Raw genomic sequence first — 18,090 nt, 5'->3', positions numbered from 1 at the left:
ACATTGTCGCTTGTGTAAAGTGCCGCCAAAACCTTCCGCAACGTTGGATTCGTCTGCATGCTAGGATCTGGTTGGTCGGATTGCTACCAGGTGCCGAAACGACGCCGATCATTGCACCTTTTTCGGTCGGGATGATCACCGTCAACACAATGCAATTGAGTAAGCGAATGGTAATCGAATCGAATATGATTTGCGTCCGGCTGGTAGTAGGTAAGCTTTAGACTTGATAAACGAGTGCACGTATCTATCTTGAAGATTGATCAGGTTATCATGAAAAAACAAAGACCCTTGTTTCGGATCGGACCGAAAGAGGAATCGCGCCGGCGAATGGTACCTGTCAGATATGTCAAGGGTCTTTCACCGCAACTCGACTATCAATCAAGATGTCTGCAATGTCCGATTCCACAAGACGCACGAATATGACTAACATCCCTGTCATGTACTCAGTCAATACATATACAATATATGCTCTTACTCCGCGTGTGATATGGCTAACTACCAATGTTGCTTAAACCTTGACATGGAATATGGCTTCACATCGAGCCTCTTCACGACCATGCCTTCAAGACCAAAATCGAGTGACAATCACATGTGATGAACGTCTTAGTCGCCATGGTGCGTGTAGTGACCCAGGTGATGCGTACAAACTCCAAAGACAATTGCGCATCCAACATTACAAAACACTGTAGCTGCAAACCACGAACCAATTAACCATTCTGTTCGAAAGACCAAACATACAACCCCAATGAGTAAATTTCTGACGTTCCAGATTTTGGATGATTCGAATCTTAATGACAACTACAAACAAGGCTTTTGCGATGAAGAAGTTGATCAAAAAGCCAGTACCTCGTCTGGGGGTACTGATGTTTGTAATTCTGCTTCTGCTGATGCCATCCTAGCAAGAACAAGGTCGTGGCTTGACGCAAAATGCTTGCAAGAGCAGGCTTCTGCCGACTGGGCGCCAGAGTTTTCTCGTGAACGCTGGTCAACTTTCCAAGAACAAGAGGGCTCAATACACGGAAGTCCAGCAATCGACACCACGATTCTCGAGCGCATACACGCCGGCCGTGGACCGCGCGATCCGTCGTATGAAGTGGATCTTCTGGCCGCTGTACGCTTGGAGCCAGTGGAGATGATCGAAGGGCCAGAGCCTGAGTATGTAAGAGAGACATACAAAGCCACAAGTAAAGTTCTTCTGGAGTGGAATCTGCATATCTCCGCAGACAAATACGATCCCGAATTGTCGAAGGCGTTGGTAGGCGTTCTCAACGAGCGGGTAAGGCTCTTTGGTGAGGTCCAAAAAGGTACTGCGAACCCGACTATCCTCAACAAGACATCGGACTCCTCGCGACAGATAATCCAGGCTCTATGTGCGCTTCGACCTGAGGTTGCTAGATTCAGCACCCTCAATCCTACCACTATTTTGTATATCCTGTGGGCGTATATCGGAAGAGCGGTCCCGGACATGGACGACGACCTGAAATACGCAACGATGAGAGTTTTGTTGGGCGAACGCTTGCTGATGTCTAGCGTAAAGAACAAACGAAGACGTGAAATGATGGAGGATGACATAAAAACATCACGACAAAGAGGGGAAATGATACGAGTACAGAGACTGGAAGAAGAGAGGAGTAAGGAGGAAAGGATACTCTGCGAAGCTGCGAAGACTGAGACTAGACAGCGAATCAAATACGCACGCAGGGGAGTGAGAGAAGAAGCCTTGCGAGAACTGCAGCAGTTGACGCTGCTGCAAGCGGCACAGAAATGGGCGTTTGGAGATAAGACGATCCCGCCATGGACCGGATTACATCAAGCATGTGCTGACGCAGATACCAACTTACGACGTACACTCTTGCAGAAGGCAGATGATCTAGATGCAAGTTGTCATGCCCTCGACGCAAATGCGGATCTGTTTCGCCGCCTACACCGTAAGGTTCTCACTCGCGCGTTGAAGTTCGTAGGGCGCGATTTGAACTGCGACGACGCAACAAGAGAGAAAGTGATCAAAGAGCGTATGAACGACCCTGACACGTTGAGAATGATGATTGAAGTCAATGCCGACTTGGCTGGTCAGAAACAGGCAGCAGGACAACTGCATGAGCAGATGGATATGGTAGAGGCGTCGCTGAACCCGTTACTCGATGCTGCAAAGGTGCAGTACCGGGCACACGACGGTCTGAGTCGAGTGTTGAATTGCGAGCAAAGTTTGAGTGTAAGTGGAGATTTCGACGCGGAGATGCAAGAGAAGTGTGGACCCGATCGAGACGAGGTAGTGCTGATGATGATGAGAGAGCTGCAAGCAACGGGGGACGAAGCGAGCGAGCTGTCAGTTGAGGATGAGGATCAGGGTGCTTCACGAGAGAATAACTCTCACTTGTAGTAATGGATGTAGTTGGTACGGAAGTAGAAACGAGCCGTGCTCGAGTATTAGCCGGTTTGTTGAACTCGCACAGCCGTGATGTTGGCGACGGTGGAATGCTCGGGTCGATTCGAGCCGAGCCGTCGACTTCTTGAGGTGACGACTGGCTGCTGGTAGAGTGATGTTAGGGAGCCAGTATGAAGTCTGTCGCAATCAGCTGTCAAGAGAAGGTTCCCTGGAACATGGTCATGACTATAGTGAAGCGGTAGAGATGGCACCAGGAACGAGCATAGCGGCCTCCACTTGGAGGAGTATTGTTGGTAAAAGGAAGAGACCGAGCAGCTGCAATTGGGTGCACGCAAGCATCTACGCGACGTAAGTGGCTCGTACGGAAGAGGGTCGGAACAGATCGGAGATCAGCCAAGGAAAAGTTTCTAGCTACCGCCCACTGACCCTCATAGATATCTGCATCCTCGCCCAGCTTCGTCAACACCACACCTCTCCACTCCCTTTTTTTTTCACCCGCGCCCATCACCCGCCGCAGCAAACATGTCGACCTCTCCTCCTCCCACCTCGACCGGCTCGTCCAAGCTCGACGCTGCCAAGGCCCAGGTCGCAGCCAGCATCGACCCCACGGCCCCTACTGGCCTTGACCTGTACTCGCGATTCGCTTTCGCTGGTGCCGTCTGCTGCGCCGTCACCCACGGCGCTCTCACACCCGTCGATGTGTATGTTTCCCCGCCCAGTCGCTGTGTCGCAAATTTTTGCGATGCGCGACAGCTCCCAGCGAATGACGTCTGAACGCCAAGCTAACGTCTCGCAGCGTCAAGACCAGGATACAACTCGACCCCGTCACATACAACACGGGTCTGATCGGTGGCTTCAAGAAGGTCATCGCCGCAGAGGGCTCTGGCGCCGTCTGGACTGGTTTCGGTCCTACCGCTGCCGGTTACTTCCTCCAGGGCGCCTTCAAGTTCGGAGGATACGAGTTCTTCAAGCAGCAGTCCATCAACTTGCTCGGTATCGAGTCTGCCTCCAACAACCGCACTGCTGTCTACCTCGCCTCTGCTGCCACAGCCGAGTTCTTCGCTGACATCGCCCTCTGCCCTCTCGAGGCCACCCGTATCCGTCTCGTGTCGGAGCCCACCTTCGCCAATGGCCTCATCGGCGGATTCAGCAAGATCCTGAAGAACGAGGGTGTCGGTGCCTTCTACTCCGGATTCGGCCCCATCCTGTTCAAGCAGTATGTGTTTTCGAGTGCCCGCCGTCCATGAAGCACCTGGCTAACAAATCCACCAGGGTCCCCTACACCATGTCCAAGTTCGTCGTCTTCGAGAAGGTCAACGAGGCCATCTACGGTGTCGTCGACAAGTCCACCACCAGCAACGGCATGCAGACCGTCTACAACCTCGGCTCCGGTGTCATCGCCGGTTTCGCCGCCGCCCTCGTCTCCCAGCCCGCTGACACCATGTTGTCCAAGATCAACAAGACCAAGGGCGCACCCGGAGAGGGCACCACCAGCCGCATCATCAAGATGGCCAAGGAGCTCGGTTTCCGCGGCTCCTACGCCGGTATTGGTGCTCGTCTGTTCATGGTTGGTACTCTGACTGCTGGTCAGTTCGCCATCTACGGCGATATCAAGAAGGCCCTGGGCGCTACAGGCGGTGTAGAAATCTCCAAGACGAAATAAGCGTATCGAGCGTGAGGAGGAGGGTGAAGCGATGATATCAGGACAGCCACGACTTTGAGTCTTTCAAGAGAGACTTTGTAATCCACGGAAAAAGTCTGTCTTTCTTGCATATATATGGCTGGCAAGGTTTATGGGTTGCTAGTTTTCTTCCCGTTTTTTTCGGTGTTCACATTTGTCTGCAGCCTTGATAGATTTTTCTGTACGTTTTGCCCAGCTAGATTTGGCCATTTTGTAACAGTACCATCGATTAGGAGACTAGCTGCACAATAGACGGAGCTCATAATGAACCTGACTTGAGGTGCTGATGTGGATTATAAACCGAAGATTCTATAATTTGTTGAAATCGTGCAATAGCTGGATAAGCACATGGTCGATTTGAGTGAAGTTTATAAGCTCTGAGTATTGTTGTATACGCCTACCAGCCTGTTTTACCTGTAGTCCTGTCAAACTTGTGGTTGATTGGCGTTGCTTTGCAGAGGTGAACATAGCTCAACCCCAGGTATTTCAGTCAATCGAGTAGAAGGGTACAGTAAATGTTCTGATAGCTAGACAATTACCATGCGAAATTCTAGTACGACATGAGTGTCTCGAGTATTGCCGGTATACGCCCACTACGCTGTTTGACTTTCAGTTTTCATTGTGTAATTGAGTTGCGTTGTTCTCTCCTTGAGTGGGTTACCATTCACTCAATCAGTTGAGATAGCAGGTACCAAACTGCAGCGCCATTTTACAACGGCTAGGCAACTACTATGCAATTCAAGTTGAAATCGAGTGATGTAAGTGTTACTGGTATGCGCCTACTTGTCATCGTCTCCCATCACGCTTTTGCTAGACGAATCATCCATCCGTTGCGTTACCCGTCACATCACACATGTCAAAAGAGTCGCTACACAACTTTTGACCCGGCTTCTCATCCAGAGCCTCAGGAGGATCACGCTCCCGAGGTTCCGTCTCACCTGACCGCAACCCGCGAGCAGCTAGGCGACAGCATCCATCTGACGATCGAAGCCGTGGCATATGAAGCCTACTTTCATCTTGTTGTATGTTTCTCGCAATCATCTGCAGTTCATGGTGGCCGCGAATTCATCCAGAGATTATTTCCAACATATCTGCCGGGTGCACAACATCTCGTTGTGCACAGGAACACCTCGCCTCGACAGCTCTGATATCCCCACCGGGCAATCGACCGTTGCGTTTGCGCCCGATGTACTGTCGGACAGCGTGTTTCTGCTGGTCTTTGCCGCACCGCATGATCCAGAGTTTGGGTGGTATTTCTACCTGGAAGTCGAGTCGGATGAGAGCGGGTTGCTGAACCTGGGAATCATCTTGCGCCAACTGGATGAAGACAAGACGTTGGCAAAGGAGGAAAGTCTGCAGATTGGAAACGAGAGACACCGGAGGTTCATGAGCTAGCTGAGCAGGTGATCTGGAAGGAATGACGCCATGACAGAATGAGATGAAATTTTCTCGTATGAATTGGAAGAGCGATGAGCAAGTTGGACCAAGCTTTCCCGCTGGGCGTAGGTGAGGTTGTGAGGTGACAGGTTGTTGCTTGGTCAGGCTTGAGAAGAAGAGCAAAATGTTGGTGTTGGGAAAGTGCAGCATTTGGAGTCCCACGTGTAGATTGGATATCGAACAACTCTTAATTATGGATCTCCTGCAATGTCAAAGTGACAACCGCCCAGACACGGCAACCCTTGGGGATTGGGAAGGCCTAGACAGTACCGGCGAACCTATGTGCGAAAGTCCTGGTCTTGTCACCAACGGGGAAAGAGTGCCCGAAACGGAGGGGCATCCGAAGGGCTAAGTCTTGTCTAGGTAGATTTTCGAATGCTGGTGGCCGACGGGAATCCGACTAGTTGTAACGTTCAATGAGGCTATCATTGAGAGTCTATGCAAACAGCATGCTAAGCCTATGTAGCGGAAGGAGCTACTGCGTCGTTCTCGTTTAACAATGGAAGTATTCATATCTTCAACGCTACTCCGACTCCGCGCGGTAAGTAAACTCTGACCAGAAGAGTGCCTAAAGCCGGAGTGTCATCGATTAGGAGAAGCGCAAGATCCAGAGCACCCCCTTGGAACCCGCAGGTCCAGATCAGTTCGCTTAGCTGATGGCTGGTTTTTCTCGACACATTTCAAACTCGTGCGTTAGCTCAAATCACAAGCTCATGGTTGAATTACCATTGTAACTTGACCATAAACTCAGATTCGCCCTCGGATCATTCGTATGTTTGTGTGATGTGATATGGCACCGATAACCTCGATCACAGTTCAGACCACTGTTCAACAAGGTCGGTACGTTGAGTTTTTCTATCAGCAACGAGAGTTCCAACACGCGGCTATTTTGACCATACATGATGATCGGTCGCGCTGCCAGACGACCCCGGTGACTTTGGATTCCCTCCGACACATTATAACAGGCACAGCTTTGCCGTAACCTCGACGAAAGGAACCCGCAGGGTGAATGCGTCTATTGCTAAACCAGGTCATCGGAACGCGCATCCCTCAGACAGTGGCTTCCTTGTCCGGGACAGCTACAGCGAGTCTGGAACAGTAAAAGGTAAGAACAAGATGGTCTTGTAAAGAAGTACTCAAGAATTTAGTTGTTCAGTGATGAAGGTTATGCATAATTGTTGACTGCTGCACAACTTCAGGTTGTGAAACTTGAAGAGCATTCGAATATCGAACAAGTGCTCCATCGCGATTGTCACCCTCATACAACGGCTGTCTTGAACGTGAAGGTTTCAATCAGTCCATCAGACGTTGTATGCTGAACTTAGCAGCTTGTGTATTCTTGTAGAATCTACAGCGGGGTTTGCAATATTAAGCATCGCCTTCCTCCGATCCAGTTCTGACTACATTCGCAGAACGGGAGACAGATCCGAGAGGGATTTTGACCAGGTGACGTCGGAGAGAAAGATACGGAGAGGTATGATAGGAAGAAGCGGAAGTGGAGCGTTGGACAGGGATTGAGTGGAGAACGGCATGTATCCAATCCATACAGGATTGACAAACAAGTCCGCTACCGTGCGGCGGATGAAAGGCCTGTACGACCGGCTTACTGCTTACGGTTATCCAGCCGCGTACTCTCGACGAACTCTAAAGAACAATCGGTCGAACGCCTGGAAGTCGGAGGTACTTTCAAATCTGCAGCCCGTCCAGAATCAATGCGAGATGTGTTTCGGTGGCTGACCTAACGACCGTTGCTGCTTTTGACTAACACTTTACAAGGAGTACTTCCGCATGACACGTACTGATCAGTAAAATGATCCGCCGCGCTACGGTGGAGCCCTAGCATCTCCATCAATAGCATCGACGCCACGCCGAGATTCCCACTAATGAGGGGATAAGATTCTTGACTAGCGCGCCTCAAAGCTTACCGCGGGGCCCCGTGGGCGAAATTGGGTTAGGGTGCATATGCGCCGAGGCGGAGCCGCATCTTGTTTTCGCGATTTCTCCTTGGGCGAGTCTTGGTCAGGTCATCGTAATAGTCGGTAGTGCGACTGTCGTATCTTGGGGTACTCCGCGATATCTGCGACGTTGCATGGTAGCTTGAGTGGGTAAATCCTTGCTGATGGATTCATACTACGTTCTCCACACCCCCATTGAGTGTGGTGCACTTCGTAACTGGGACTGGGGCAAGGGTGACGTCTGAGAAGTAATGAGTACTTAAGTACTTCGACCCGCCTGCTTCTTGTTTCGCATCCCTTGTCTTCTGCTTCTCTTTCGCACAGAAAGTGCAAGGTCATCCAAAATGTCGTCAGGCATTGTCGAGGCAAAGTCTAATGTGTCCCACGTCGACAACATTGACCCCGAAACCCAGGGGAACAATGTTCCTCACACGGAGGTCCTTTCGGACAAAGAACTCTTGGCCAATGCCTTCGAAGCTGAGAATCGCGAGCATCATATGACACTCTGGGAGGCAGTCCAGAGCCATCCTATGGCTTGCTTTTGGGCGTTCGTCTTCTGCTTCACCATTGTGAGTACTGCTTTCCTCATGCGGACATCCACGCGTGTTGCGCAGAACGATAGCTGATACCCACCAGGTCATGGAATCCTTCGACATGTTTCTGAACGGAAACTTTGTCGCGCTTACGGCTTTCAAGGAGAAGTACGGCGTTATCGTTGAAGGATCTGCCGGCAAAGCCATCCCTACCAAATGGCAGAGTGCCCTTTTCCAAGCCGGTCAATGCGGAGCCTTTGTTGGTGTCTTCTTGGCTGGCCCGATCACGAACCGTCTCGGATATCGATGGACTACACTACTGGCCCTAGTTCTCATGAACGCCACAATCTTCATCTCCTTCTTTGTGAGTAACCTGGCCTTCATTTTCAGCTCGGTAACTGACTCTACCCAAACAGGCCGATTCACTCGAGGTCCTTGTGGTTGGTCAGGCGTTTGAAGGTGTCCCTTGGGGACTATTCATTGCCAACTCCCCTGCCTACGCCAGTGAGGTTGTGCCTCTTGTCCTTCGTGGTGCCTGCACAGCTACCCTCCAATTGAGTTGGTCCATCGGAAGTATCATTGTTGCCGGCGCCACCTACAGCTACAACAAGCGCAATGACGAGTGGGCCTGGCGAGGACCTCTTGCCTTGCAGTGGGTTTTCCCCGTAAGTATCTTCTTTTCGAAATTGCATCAACATGAGCTGATTGATTTAGATCCCACTCATGGCACTTATCTTCTTCGCTCCTGAATCCCCTTGGTGGCTCATTCGCCGCGGACGTAGGGACCAAGCTCTCCGCTCTATCAAGCGCCTCGGTCACAAGAATGGCACCCAGGCGGACGCTGAGGAAACACTTGCCATGATGGAACGAACCGTTAAGATCGAAGCCCATCTAGGAGGCGAGCCTTCCCTTCTCGACCTCTTCAAGGGCACCGATCTGAGGCGAACAATGATCACCTGCTTGATCTACGCGTCCCAGAACTTTGCCGGTAACTTGATTGCCAACCAGGCAACATTCTTCTTCGAGCGTGAGTAGCTGCCTACTAGCAAGTTTTGCGCATGGATGACTGACTTTACTTTTAGAGGCTGGAATGTCGACCGAATTCTCTTTCAAGCTTAACTTGATCAACTCGTGCCTCCAACTCGTTGCCAACATGCTCTCCTGGCCGCTCAGCGCCTGGTTCGGCCGTCGCACCATTTATCTCTGGGGTACCGCTACCAACGTTACTCTGCTCTTTATACTCGGTATCTGCGCTTCTATCCCACAAACTGTGTCGACAAACTACGCCCAGGCCTGCTTGGGTATAGTCATCTCCTTCGTCTTCGCCGGCTCCCTCGGACCGATCTCATACTCCATCATCGCCGAGACATCCTCCGTCCGTCTTCGCGCTTTGAGCACTGGTGTTGGTCGTGCTGCCTACTACGTCGCCGAGATCCCCATGATCTACCTGGCCTCGCAAATGCTCAACCCGACTGGATGGAACATGGCCGGCAAGTGTGGTTACGTCTGGGGAGGTACCGCTTGCGTTTGCTTCGTCTCGGCCTACTTCTTCCTCCCTGAACTCAAGGACCGCTCTTACCGCGAACTCGACATCTTGTTCAACCGTAAGATTCCTGCGAGGCAGTTCAAGTCGACTGTCATCGACGTCCGGGATAACGAGTAAGCCTTAGTATTTGAAGGAGGCTTGAATTGATAGAAGAAATTCAGTTTAGAAGCATAATGAGGTTGAGAAGCAGAGCTGGATTGAAAGACAGAATAAGATACCCTGAGTTTGATAGCCAAAACACAACTGTTCATCACAAAGACAAGTCGTCTTTCCCTGCTCGTAGCGTGCTTGGGTGATCATGCGAGTTCCAACTCTGTTCGTGCATAGTAGTAACTTGTATATGGAGATGTAAATGATGTAACATCCCACCATTGGAGATTGCCACCTGCTTGTCCATGCTTACGATGACACCATGTCCAGTTGGCCCTTCGAAATCGTCGCAACTAGACGACGCAGAGACGGAAAAAGCGTACAACTCTATGCTGATAGAAACGAAAATGTTGAAACATGGTCTCACGGGTGGGTATAGTTAGAGTATGAGTGAATGCTCAGGGGTTCTGTTACTACAAAAACCGACGTGACGAGAAAAAGGTGTGTTCAACATGCTCACAAACACATGACACGGACATCTCACGATCGCTGTTTTTCAGAGATCTTGATGCTCTTTGATCAACGCAGATAACATGAAATAGCATGTAGTTTGAAACTGAGTTTCTAGATGTTTGATTATTAGTAACGTCAAGCAAATTACATGATAGTATCTCCAGCCAGTACTTTTCGAGCAAGGGTTCGTCGAACAGTCCGCTACCACGTCGTCATCGTTGTTCTTTCACAAGAACAGACCCAATAAGCCAGCAACAACACCAACCACGCCACTTCCCAAGACGAGAGAATTCGCAGCAGCGGCTGCAGTTGAAGTAACTGCGGCTGTAGATGCCGATCCGGAGGCACTTGCAGATCTCGACACGCTCGTCGTGCCTGTAGCCTGCGCAACACTCGTGCTTGGTCCATTGCCCGTACTTGCAACCGCGACTACTTTATTGCTACCCGTCGGTGTTGCCGACGCGCTCGCAGTCATCTTCTCAGCCCCCTTCGTGACTGTCAGGATCATGCTTCCAACGTCAGTCGCATCATATGTCTCTGTACTGCTGCCCGGGAAGTTCGCTTCACTGCCGCCCGCCGTTTCCTTGCAAATTGCGCTGCTGGCTGCTATCACACAATCTTGAGTTGCGGTGAAGTCGGTACTGGGATCGGACATGTCCATATTGTAGGTCGACGGGCCGTATACCAGGGTTTGACGGGGGAAAAGACCGCAGTCTTCTCCCTCGGGACAGGAAAGCAAGATGGTCGTCGCTGCGGAGTTGGCCGAGACAATTGAGGCTAAGAAGGAAGTCTCATCGTACCCAATGCCTGGAACGGTGATGGTTGTTGATTGAGCCAGAGCGAGGCTGAGAATGGATGAGAAAATGATTTTGGAGACCATCTTGATCTTGACGACTGGAATTTGGACAATGTTTGGAGACTGTTCTAGCGAGGAAGAGTTTGGGACTGAGGAAGGACGCGAAGAAGTAAATATTACTCTAATAGGTTGATTAAGTTGTTGTTTTGGAATGTTGGGTCAAGTGAAACTTGATTGTAATGACTGAATTGAAAATCAGAACGCTGATTGTGTCCAACAAAAACAAGCGATGGAGGTAGTTAATATAAGATTTTCCCAGCCTGTGGTTGCCTTATGCTCACGATGGTGGCGTAAATAGGGGTAGGCGAGATGCTTGTTTATTGGGTGACCATCACGCCAATTTCACTCCGCGGCTCATCCTAGCTTGCTCGTGTCAGATACTCTTCCACGCAGTAGTATTTCCGTGAGAATCTGGCATCAGTCTGCTTTCTATAATCAGAGCGCCGATAACTACAGAAGTATGAGGAATCAGGTGCTCGGATGCATGTAGTACGACGCGACCAAAGACCGCGCCTTGCTCACGTTTTGCGATTCGATGGAGCAGGTCTGCAGCTATCTTGGCACCTTACTCGCGGTGGAATCGAAACCTTAGACCGTGGTTACCGCAAGATTGTGGAGGGCGATGTCAAGCCCAAGTGAGACAAGAAGAGCTGCATTCATGTCAATATTTACCTAGCACACGACTAGCAGGATCGCTCGCACGCCCTACCAATCAAATGGAGGAGAATACACATGAGTACGAATACTTAACTATCTTGAGAAAATACTAGCTACAAATCAACAACCTATGTTGATATATTATGGTCGCGAGGTATTCAGAGGTCAAATCGCACTGTGTTTCTACCAGTTCAGCTTTGCATATGTATACTTGCGATCCAGGTCGAAAAAGCTCTGACAGGTGCGAAGTTTTGCCCGCTGGGTGCCTAAATTCATATCGTGTTCTACCCCATTGAGTAAGCTCGGCTACATAAATAGCGGGGCACCTCTGAAACCTAAGTACGCGACATTGATGTGTTTCCACTTTACGATTGAGCGTAACCTCTATTGACCGTCTCATTTAGAGCCTTGCTGATCGCCGAAGACTGCTATGGCGTCCCCCAATCCAACCGTGCAGTTCACAGGAACTTTCCGCTTCTTCGATCTGCCGCGCGAACTCCGAGACATGATCTACCACGAGGTGTGGCCCACGACCCCGGAACTCTATCAACATGTCATAGACAAAAGCCAACGACACCTTGGCTGTCAGGGATGTAGGCAAGGTCTCTTTGCAGCGTATCAGCCTAGGACACCGAGAGATCCATGTCGGAACGAGTACGCGCTTCCGTCTTGGTTGCAAGCCAGCAAAGCTTTTCTTGAAGAAGCGATGGATCAGTACTACCGAAAATGCCAATGGATGGCGAAGGTTCCCGGAGGCCACATAACTACAACCTTTCATTTCGGTAATCAGCAAGTGACCGCTCAAACTTCAGTAGATATAGTCTACAATCTGCGCAGACTCCAGAAGAACCGAAAAACGACCCGCTGTCTTTCAGAACATCCCTCTCAAGCAAGCATAGAGGTGAAGAATATATGGCCAATTAACTCGACTTTGCTGAAGAGGATGGAAAACGGTCTCCGCCAACTTGATGGCTGTAAGAGCTTGCTGATCATGTTTGGCGTCGCATTGAAGCACATCAACAGCGAAGTCACCGTGGATCTGTCTGCCTTCGAAACTACTGGGCTGGAGTTGGACAAGCTCGTAGTGGACGTACACCAATCTTGTGCGGTCGCATTTGCGGAGCGCGCGGATATGCTCTACTCTCTCCTGCAATTAGAAATCGAACGGCTAGGAACGGTCTTAGTTGGCCCGGGAAGTCGGCTGACATGCGCCAAAAATCGTCCGCTAAGTACGCACTGGAATTTTGAGGTTTTAGGACTTGGCCTAGACGGACGCTGCAACAGACTGATGTAGTGGGATATCGCCGTCGTCCGCAGTGCAGAGAAGATATCCCCACTGGAACCTCTGACTTTGCCTCCAAGACTTCTCCTCAACACTGCTGAGACGAGGAGCCAGATCCGCACACGCGACTTGACGTGCTTCAGCTCAGGCCAGAGAAGGAATCAGATGCATTCTCCGTATGGCTTGTGATGTGGCGAGGAACAATCATGTGTGGTTGGAAAAGCTCCAGAGCCTCTCCATGAGGTTGTGTAAGATTCAGAAGATCGATTAGGTGGAACACGCATGGAAATGTCAGCCTGAGTTGGGGTGGCACATCGTACATATTCATCAACCGGTGTTCCAAAAGCTAGAGCAATACTGAATTGACCTCGACTACCCATAGCCTTTGTGCAAAATACACGGACATAGGTATTATTGTTCCATCTGAGATAGCCCACAACGTGAGATTGAGCCATGTCTTGTCATTGGTTTTGTGGGACCATGTCGAGGCGGTTTTGTCGATGATCGCGTACTGACCGAATGGCGGCAAGCATAAGGGAGGTCTTTCATTTTCCCTTGGCCCCGGAACCTTCATGTTTGTCATCTGCATCGCGTAGTAGAGGCCGTGACTTGAACGAATGCAGCGAGGTTAGATCCGAGGTTCCACAATAGCAGAGTATCATGAGTTCATACCATCAAAAGTTATCACCTTGAGATGTGTGAAGCCTCCATTCATCAGTCCATGGTAAAGGCCTGTAAGTGCTGTAGTCCGCAAGGATGGCCTCATGAAGGTAGACGAAAAAGTGGCTTCTCGCCTCGGCGTGCACGCCACTTATTAGTGGAACGAAAGAGATCCAAGCAACCAACGAGCACCCAGCTCCACGACTTTACAAATGTTTCCGTCACTTCCCAACCACTCGGGTCCCAAGGATCGCTCCAAACAAGTATTCCCAGGTCGCGTAGAGCATGGCAGAGTTCCTCCTCATCAAAGGCATCGAATCCTCGACGGAATATGTTGTTTCGCATCTCAGGAACAGGAAGCAAATCGATCCAGGGATGGTGTAATGATGCACACTGAAGATCAGTCGGTCGTAATCCGGCTGGCAGTCGTGCTACAAGCGATTTCGATTCCTCGGCTTCATGAAAACCAGGCAAGTTGAAGGGAGACGTAGCCTCGTCACTCATCTGTTCAGACGAGATACCTAGGACCTCTATATTCGCCAACAAAGCCCTGGTGAAATTGAATCGCGACAAGCTCGGCAAAAGCGTTGTTAGTGGCATGCGGGCTTGCCAGTATTGATACGCAAGAGCCTCAAAGTCCTGTAGAACTTTTCGGTTATACTCTGATTTAGGGTTGAGTATATTGACACATTTGAGAGCTTCCGTTATTGCTTCAATCTCCGAGTCTGCGGGACTTTGCGGTGGTGTGATAAGAGGCAAAGTTGAAGTCGTCTGAATCGGTACAGGCTGTTCACGTTTTGAGATGGCAACGGCGCCACATTCTACCTCAGTCCGCTTTCTTGATCCTACCAGACGTTAGTTGGTTTAGATCAGTCGTGAAACAAATGTGGTGGCGCACTGTGCATGCGCTGATTGCGACGGTTTTGAATTTTTCTCCTTCTCTTTGTGTCCGATATGCCCGACCAGTCGTCTTCATCTCTCACCCACATATCCGCAACTGTAGTTCGTTGTGAAGCGAGAACGTTCGAGTTCGCCATAGGCAACCCTAGTTTCGGCTTCGGTCTAACTTGATGAAACATGACAATAACACGACACGAGCTTTCTTGATGTTGACTACCTGCAGCAACTAGAATAGCACAGATGCAGATGGATGACAGAGAGGGTCGCCGGGGATAGTTATGCGAATCGTTTCCTTTTCCTCCTCGTTCCTCGCGGGGTTGTGGCGATCGACTAGGTCCTCTCCGTGCCAAGAGCACGCTTATGCAGCAGTCATCAACCTGCATTAGTGAAAGTAGCGGATTCAAAAGACGTGCCGATGTTTACCCGTGTCGCACGTACAAAGTCTTAACTAAAGTCCATGATAAGCTAGGATGACGTCCAGCCCGGGCACATTAGTGTGCGGGCGCAGCCGGAGTTGCCGGATACACTCGCAGACAAAAGACGATGCAGTGATGGTACTGGCTCGGCTAATCCTGCACCTGGCCGGTAGGATGCAAAACTACCTAGATTCCCCAGCAATCGCACCGAGACCGTAAAATTTCTGCACTCCGTGGCAGAGGCACATACCATCTCTATCTACTTGCAACTGTTATCGTCTGCAGCTGAGTAGACCGCTCATCCTCTCGGTGTGGGAACCTCATGGATGTGTTGTAGGATACTGAATGTCTGTTGTCTACTCTTTCATCGAAACGCCTCTTTGCGTACCTGCTTCGGCTTGCATGATTAGGTCATAAGGTTGGCTGCAGGTGTGAAACAGCCACAGTTCTATCCTCTATAGGCATGAGCTACCAAGGTTTACTTGCAGCGCGTTATGACCAGAAAGTAGTGAATGTGGATGGTCATTAATTTGGCGCGCTAATGCAGCTAATAGCTGGTGGATTGGATCTAGGTTCATCCGGGGTCTGTTCTTCGTTGGACTACATGCCCGACTCACCAAGCACAGACTTGGCGGATCTTAATATGCATAGCTTCACTCATCAATTCTTCATATTAGACACGTACTTGGCTCACGTCACTATGTGGAGAGGTATGCCGTGCTACCTCCGGGTAATGCCATCCACCAATTCATTCGTATTCGAAACGGATTGATGGACGAACTGATAGTATACATGAGCCGATGCTCGAACGTTGTATCTCTCCTGGGATATATAACCGGCCATGATCCCCCATCAAATTACTCAATCAACCGCCTCCATTCACTTCTTCTACTGCTATTGCGGTGCTCTGTTAAACAACTGAGCTGTTCAAGAACATCCCCAAACTTGTTCTTGTTGCCTCCGGCACGGTCATAGAACACTGTTCTTTAACATGTACCTGCCAAATCTTCGACAATTGCCTGTGTGGCTACTCACCTTGAGTATTGGCACATACGCATATCAGAACGACACCATCTCGTCAAACTGCCAAGATGCTGTAAGTACCAGAGTGATGGCCACATTGAACTAGTGGGGGTTTGTTTTCAACATACTGACTTCGCTCAGTGCCGGCAGCTGCAAGGCAAATTCGGTGCGGCATCTGTACACTATTACGCACAAGACAATTTCACCATCTGGGATGGTAAGCAACAGGAAGTCCAGTACGCCTGTCGCTTCCAGCCTGCCAACACAGCTGAGGTTGCTTCTGGTCTTCGTATTCTCACCGACACCTGGTGCAATTTTGCCGTAAAGTGTGGTGGCCATTCCCGCCACGCTGACTTCTCGAACTCGGTAGGAGGAGTGACAATCGACCTGAGAAGGATGAACAGCGTTCAGCTGGCAGCTGACCAAACACGTGCACGCGTCGGTGGTGGAGCTGTCACAGCGGAAATCTTCGCTGCTCTGGAACCTCGCAATGTGTCCTTTGTTGGTGGGCGTGTAGGTAGCGTTGGTTTAGGTGGCTTCGCTACTGGAGGAGGCACTTCACCACTTACGCCTCGATGGGGATGGGCGTTAGACAACGTCTTTGAGTATGAAGTGAGTAGCCGCTTCCATACTCTATAACTCTCACATGCTGACTCGGAGTAGCTTGTCTTGCCGAACGCTACGATAGTGGTTGTAAACGATCAACAAAATCCCGACCTCTACTGGGCTCTCCGCGGCGCCGGTGGCGGAAACTTTGGCATCGTCACTTCATTCGAAGTGCGGACATTTCCACAAGGACCGATATATGCGGCAGCCCGGACCTGGAACGCAACCTACGTAGAGAAGGCTGTGGATGAAATCTATAATCTGTACACGGCCCACGACGCCAACGCGGACATATCCATGGAATACTTCTACGGCTATGTCCAAAGTACCGATTCATACGTGCTGACTTCCACTCTGCGGCACTTTGACCCAGTTACCAGACCTCGCGTCTTTGATGCTATCAATAGTGTTCCCGCTGTTACGGCATCTGATCAAAACGTCACCTTGGGTACTCTCGCAGGACCTGGCACTATACCTGCTAGTCCTCCTCCTTCAAGGTAAGAAATTGAAGCCAACATTCTCGTGTATTTCCCTTCTAACAAGAAACAGACATTTGTTCCAGGCTACATCCAATCATCCATCTCGTGAGTGGGTACAGGAATCACTTCGGATATTCCGAGAGCAAACAGAACCCTTCAAGACCATTGAAGGACTGAACCCGAGACTCATCACCTACCCGATCTCATCAGCTGCTATTCGTGCCATGTCCGATCGAGGAGGAAATGCTCTTGGGCTAAACGACATCAAAGGGCCATTATTTAGTAAGCCCTCCTTTGGTCACTGATTTCCTAATTATCGTTGGTACTAACTACTACTGTAGTGACTCTTTTGAGCACTGCTTATACTTCGCCAGCGGATGATGCACGCGTTGGTGAGTTTTACGACAAAGTATTCGAGGGATTGGAAAACGCTGCCAAACGCCTGGACGTATACCACCCTTACAAGTACATCGGGTACGGCCGACTGGGTGAGGACATCTTTGCAAGATACGGGGCGGACAATCACGCAAAGTTGGTTCAGATTCAAAAGAGTGTCGACTCTCAGGGTGTCTTTACTGCTGGCGGTCTATGCCACGGTGGATTCAAAGTTCGCTGAAGATTTGTTTCGTTGTAAAAAATGGTGGTACTCTGAGAGTAATAGTTATGAGCAAGTAGCTTTTGTGTTTACTTGAATCTCATCGACAACTTTGAACTCTTGCATAATTTATTTCATATTCGTGCATCATTGTCATAATGATGACAAAAATTCACAACTACCATTTTTATCCGCCCTCTAGATACAGGAGATTGAGTTGGCGTTGCTTATGAGGTATATTTTACCCGAGTTGTTATTACATGTCAGAAATTCTGTCGGAAATTCTATCTATTCTCTTCTGTCGGGGATACGCTCGGATACACTATTAGAGATCACCAAACCTCGTGCCACACCTCTGTGAACACGTTGGTTGATGCATATGAGCGAAGAGAAGATGTATAAGAACCACCTTCATAAAGACCCTAGTTGTGCTGTAAGATGAAAATGCTAGACGTCAGGAGCCTGAGAACTCATC

General features: G+C 49.9%; 8 protein-coding genes across 8 annotated transcripts; 6 read left to right on the top strand and 2 right to left on the bottom strand.

Moving 5' to 3' along the window:
- Positions 1-467: 467 nt before the first annotated feature.
- P153DRAFT_401922 (uncharacterized protein) lies at positions 468-2,608 on the top strand. Its single transcript, XM_033671951.1, has one exon. The coding sequence runs from the start codon at positions 746-748 to the stop codon at positions 2,378-2,380; it is 1,635 nt and encodes a 544-aa protein (XP_033517836.1). The 5' UTR covers positions 468-745; the 3' UTR covers positions 2,381-2,608.
- Positions 2,609-2,908: 300 nt separating this feature from the next.
- On the top strand, positions 2,909-4,049 carry P153DRAFT_303798 (mitochondrial phosphate carrier protein-like protein; the record flags this gene model as incomplete). Its single annotated transcript, XM_033664543.1, has 3 exons — positions 2,909-3,087; positions 3,183-3,602; positions 3,659-4,049. The coding sequence occupies 3 exons, from the start codon at positions 2,909-2,911 to the stop codon at positions 4,047-4,049; spliced, it is 990 nt and encodes a 329-aa protein (XP_033517835.1).
- A 1,954-nt stretch (positions 4,050-6,003) lies between these two features.
- Positions 6,004-7,241, top strand: P153DRAFT_362004 (uncharacterized protein; the record flags this gene model as incomplete). The annotated part of the gene is made up of 6 exons (XM_033667050.1): positions 6,004-6,045; positions 6,256-6,274; positions 6,320-6,344; positions 6,470-6,609; positions 6,850-6,978; positions 7,054-7,241. 6 exons carry the CDS (start codon positions 6,004-6,006, stop codon positions 7,239-7,241), a joined length of 543 nt encoding a protein of 180 aa, XP_033517834.1.
- Positions 7,242-7,945: 704 nt separating this feature from the next.
- On the top strand, positions 7,946-9,761 carry P153DRAFT_371638 (maltose permease MAL61). Its single transcript, XM_033669305.1, has 5 exons — positions 7,946-8,028; positions 8,096-8,356; positions 8,409-8,657; positions 8,707-9,019; positions 9,075-9,761. Exons 1-5 carry the CDS (start codon positions 7,957-7,959, stop codon positions 9,653-9,655), a joined length of 1,476 nt encoding a protein of 491 aa, XP_033517833.1. The 5' UTR covers positions 7,946-7,956; the 3' UTR covers positions 9,656-9,761.
- Positions 9,762-10,082: 321 nt separating this feature from the next.
- P153DRAFT_371637 (uncharacterized protein) lies at positions 10,083-11,224 on the bottom strand. Its single transcript, XM_033669304.1, has one exon. The coding sequence runs from the start codon at positions 11,019-11,021 to the stop codon at positions 10,368-10,370; it is 654 nt and encodes a 217-aa protein (XP_033517832.1). The 5' UTR covers positions 11,022-11,224; the 3' UTR covers positions 10,083-10,367.
- Positions 11,225-12,026: 802 nt separating this feature from the next.
- P153DRAFT_435904 (uncharacterized protein) lies at positions 12,027-13,306 on the top strand. The gene has a single exon (XM_033673190.1). The coding sequence runs from the start codon at positions 12,085-12,087 to the stop codon at positions 12,946-12,948; it is 864 nt and encodes a 287-aa protein (XP_033517831.1). The 5' UTR covers positions 12,027-12,084; the 3' UTR covers positions 12,949-13,306.
- Positions 13,307-13,698: 392 nt separating this feature from the next.
- P153DRAFT_380070 (uncharacterized protein) lies at positions 13,699-14,633 on the bottom strand (the record flags this gene model as incomplete). Its single annotated transcript, XM_033669903.1, has 2 exons — positions 13,699-14,441; positions 14,495-14,633. The coding sequence occupies 2 exons, from the start codon at positions 14,631-14,633 to the stop codon at positions 13,699-13,701; spliced, it is 882 nt and encodes a 293-aa protein (XP_033517830.1).
- A 1,270-nt stretch (positions 14,634-15,903) lies between these two features.
- Positions 15,904-17,636, top strand: P153DRAFT_391528 (FAD-binding domain-containing protein; the record flags this gene model as incomplete). Its single annotated transcript, XM_033671074.1, has 5 exons — positions 15,904-16,008; positions 16,077-16,547; positions 16,599-17,038; positions 17,091-17,302; positions 17,362-17,636. 5 exons carry the CDS (start codon positions 15,904-15,906, stop codon positions 17,634-17,636), a joined length of 1,503 nt encoding a protein of 500 aa, XP_033517829.1.
- Between the last annotated feature and the right edge of the window lie 454 nt (positions 17,637-18,090).

Source organism: Dothidotthia symphoricarpi (genome assembly GCF_010015815.1).
Source record: "Dothidotthia symphoricarpi CBS 119687 unplaced genomic scaffold P153scaffold_31, whole genome shotgun sequence".
Taxonomy (NCBI): domain Eukaryota; kingdom Fungi; phylum Ascomycota; class Dothideomycetes; order Pleosporales; family Dothidotthiaceae; genus Dothidotthia; species Dothidotthia symphoricarpi.
The sequence above is the reverse complement of the archived record's forward strand: the minus strand, read 5'-3'. Positions and strand labels throughout refer to the sequence as shown.

Bases quoted from the DNA above. Each gene is read 5' to 3' on its own strand.
- P153DRAFT_371637 (XM_033669304.1), bottom strand. From the start codon at position 11,021: ATGGTCTCCAAAATCATTTTCTCATCCATTCTCAGCCTCGCTCTGGCT.
- P153DRAFT_371638 (XM_033669305.1), top strand. From the start codon at position 7,957: ATGACACTCTGGGAGGCAGTCCAGAGCCATCCTATGGCTTGCTTTTGG. The intron at 8,029-8,095 runs GTGAGTACTGCT...GATACCCACCAG, and splicing joins TCGTCTTCTGCTTCACCATT to GTCATGGAATCCTTCGACAT. The intron at 8,357-8,408 runs GTGAGTAACCTG...CTACCCAAACAG, and splicing joins CAATCTTCATCTCCTTCTTT to GCCGATTCACTCGAGGTCCT.
- P153DRAFT_435904 (XM_033673190.1), top strand. From the start codon at position 12,085: ATGGCGTCCCCCAATCCAACCGTGCAGTTCACAGGAACTTTCCGCTTC.
- P153DRAFT_401922 (XM_033671951.1), top strand. From the start codon at position 746: ATGAGTAAATTTCTGACGTTCCAGATTTTGGATGATTCGAATCTTAAT.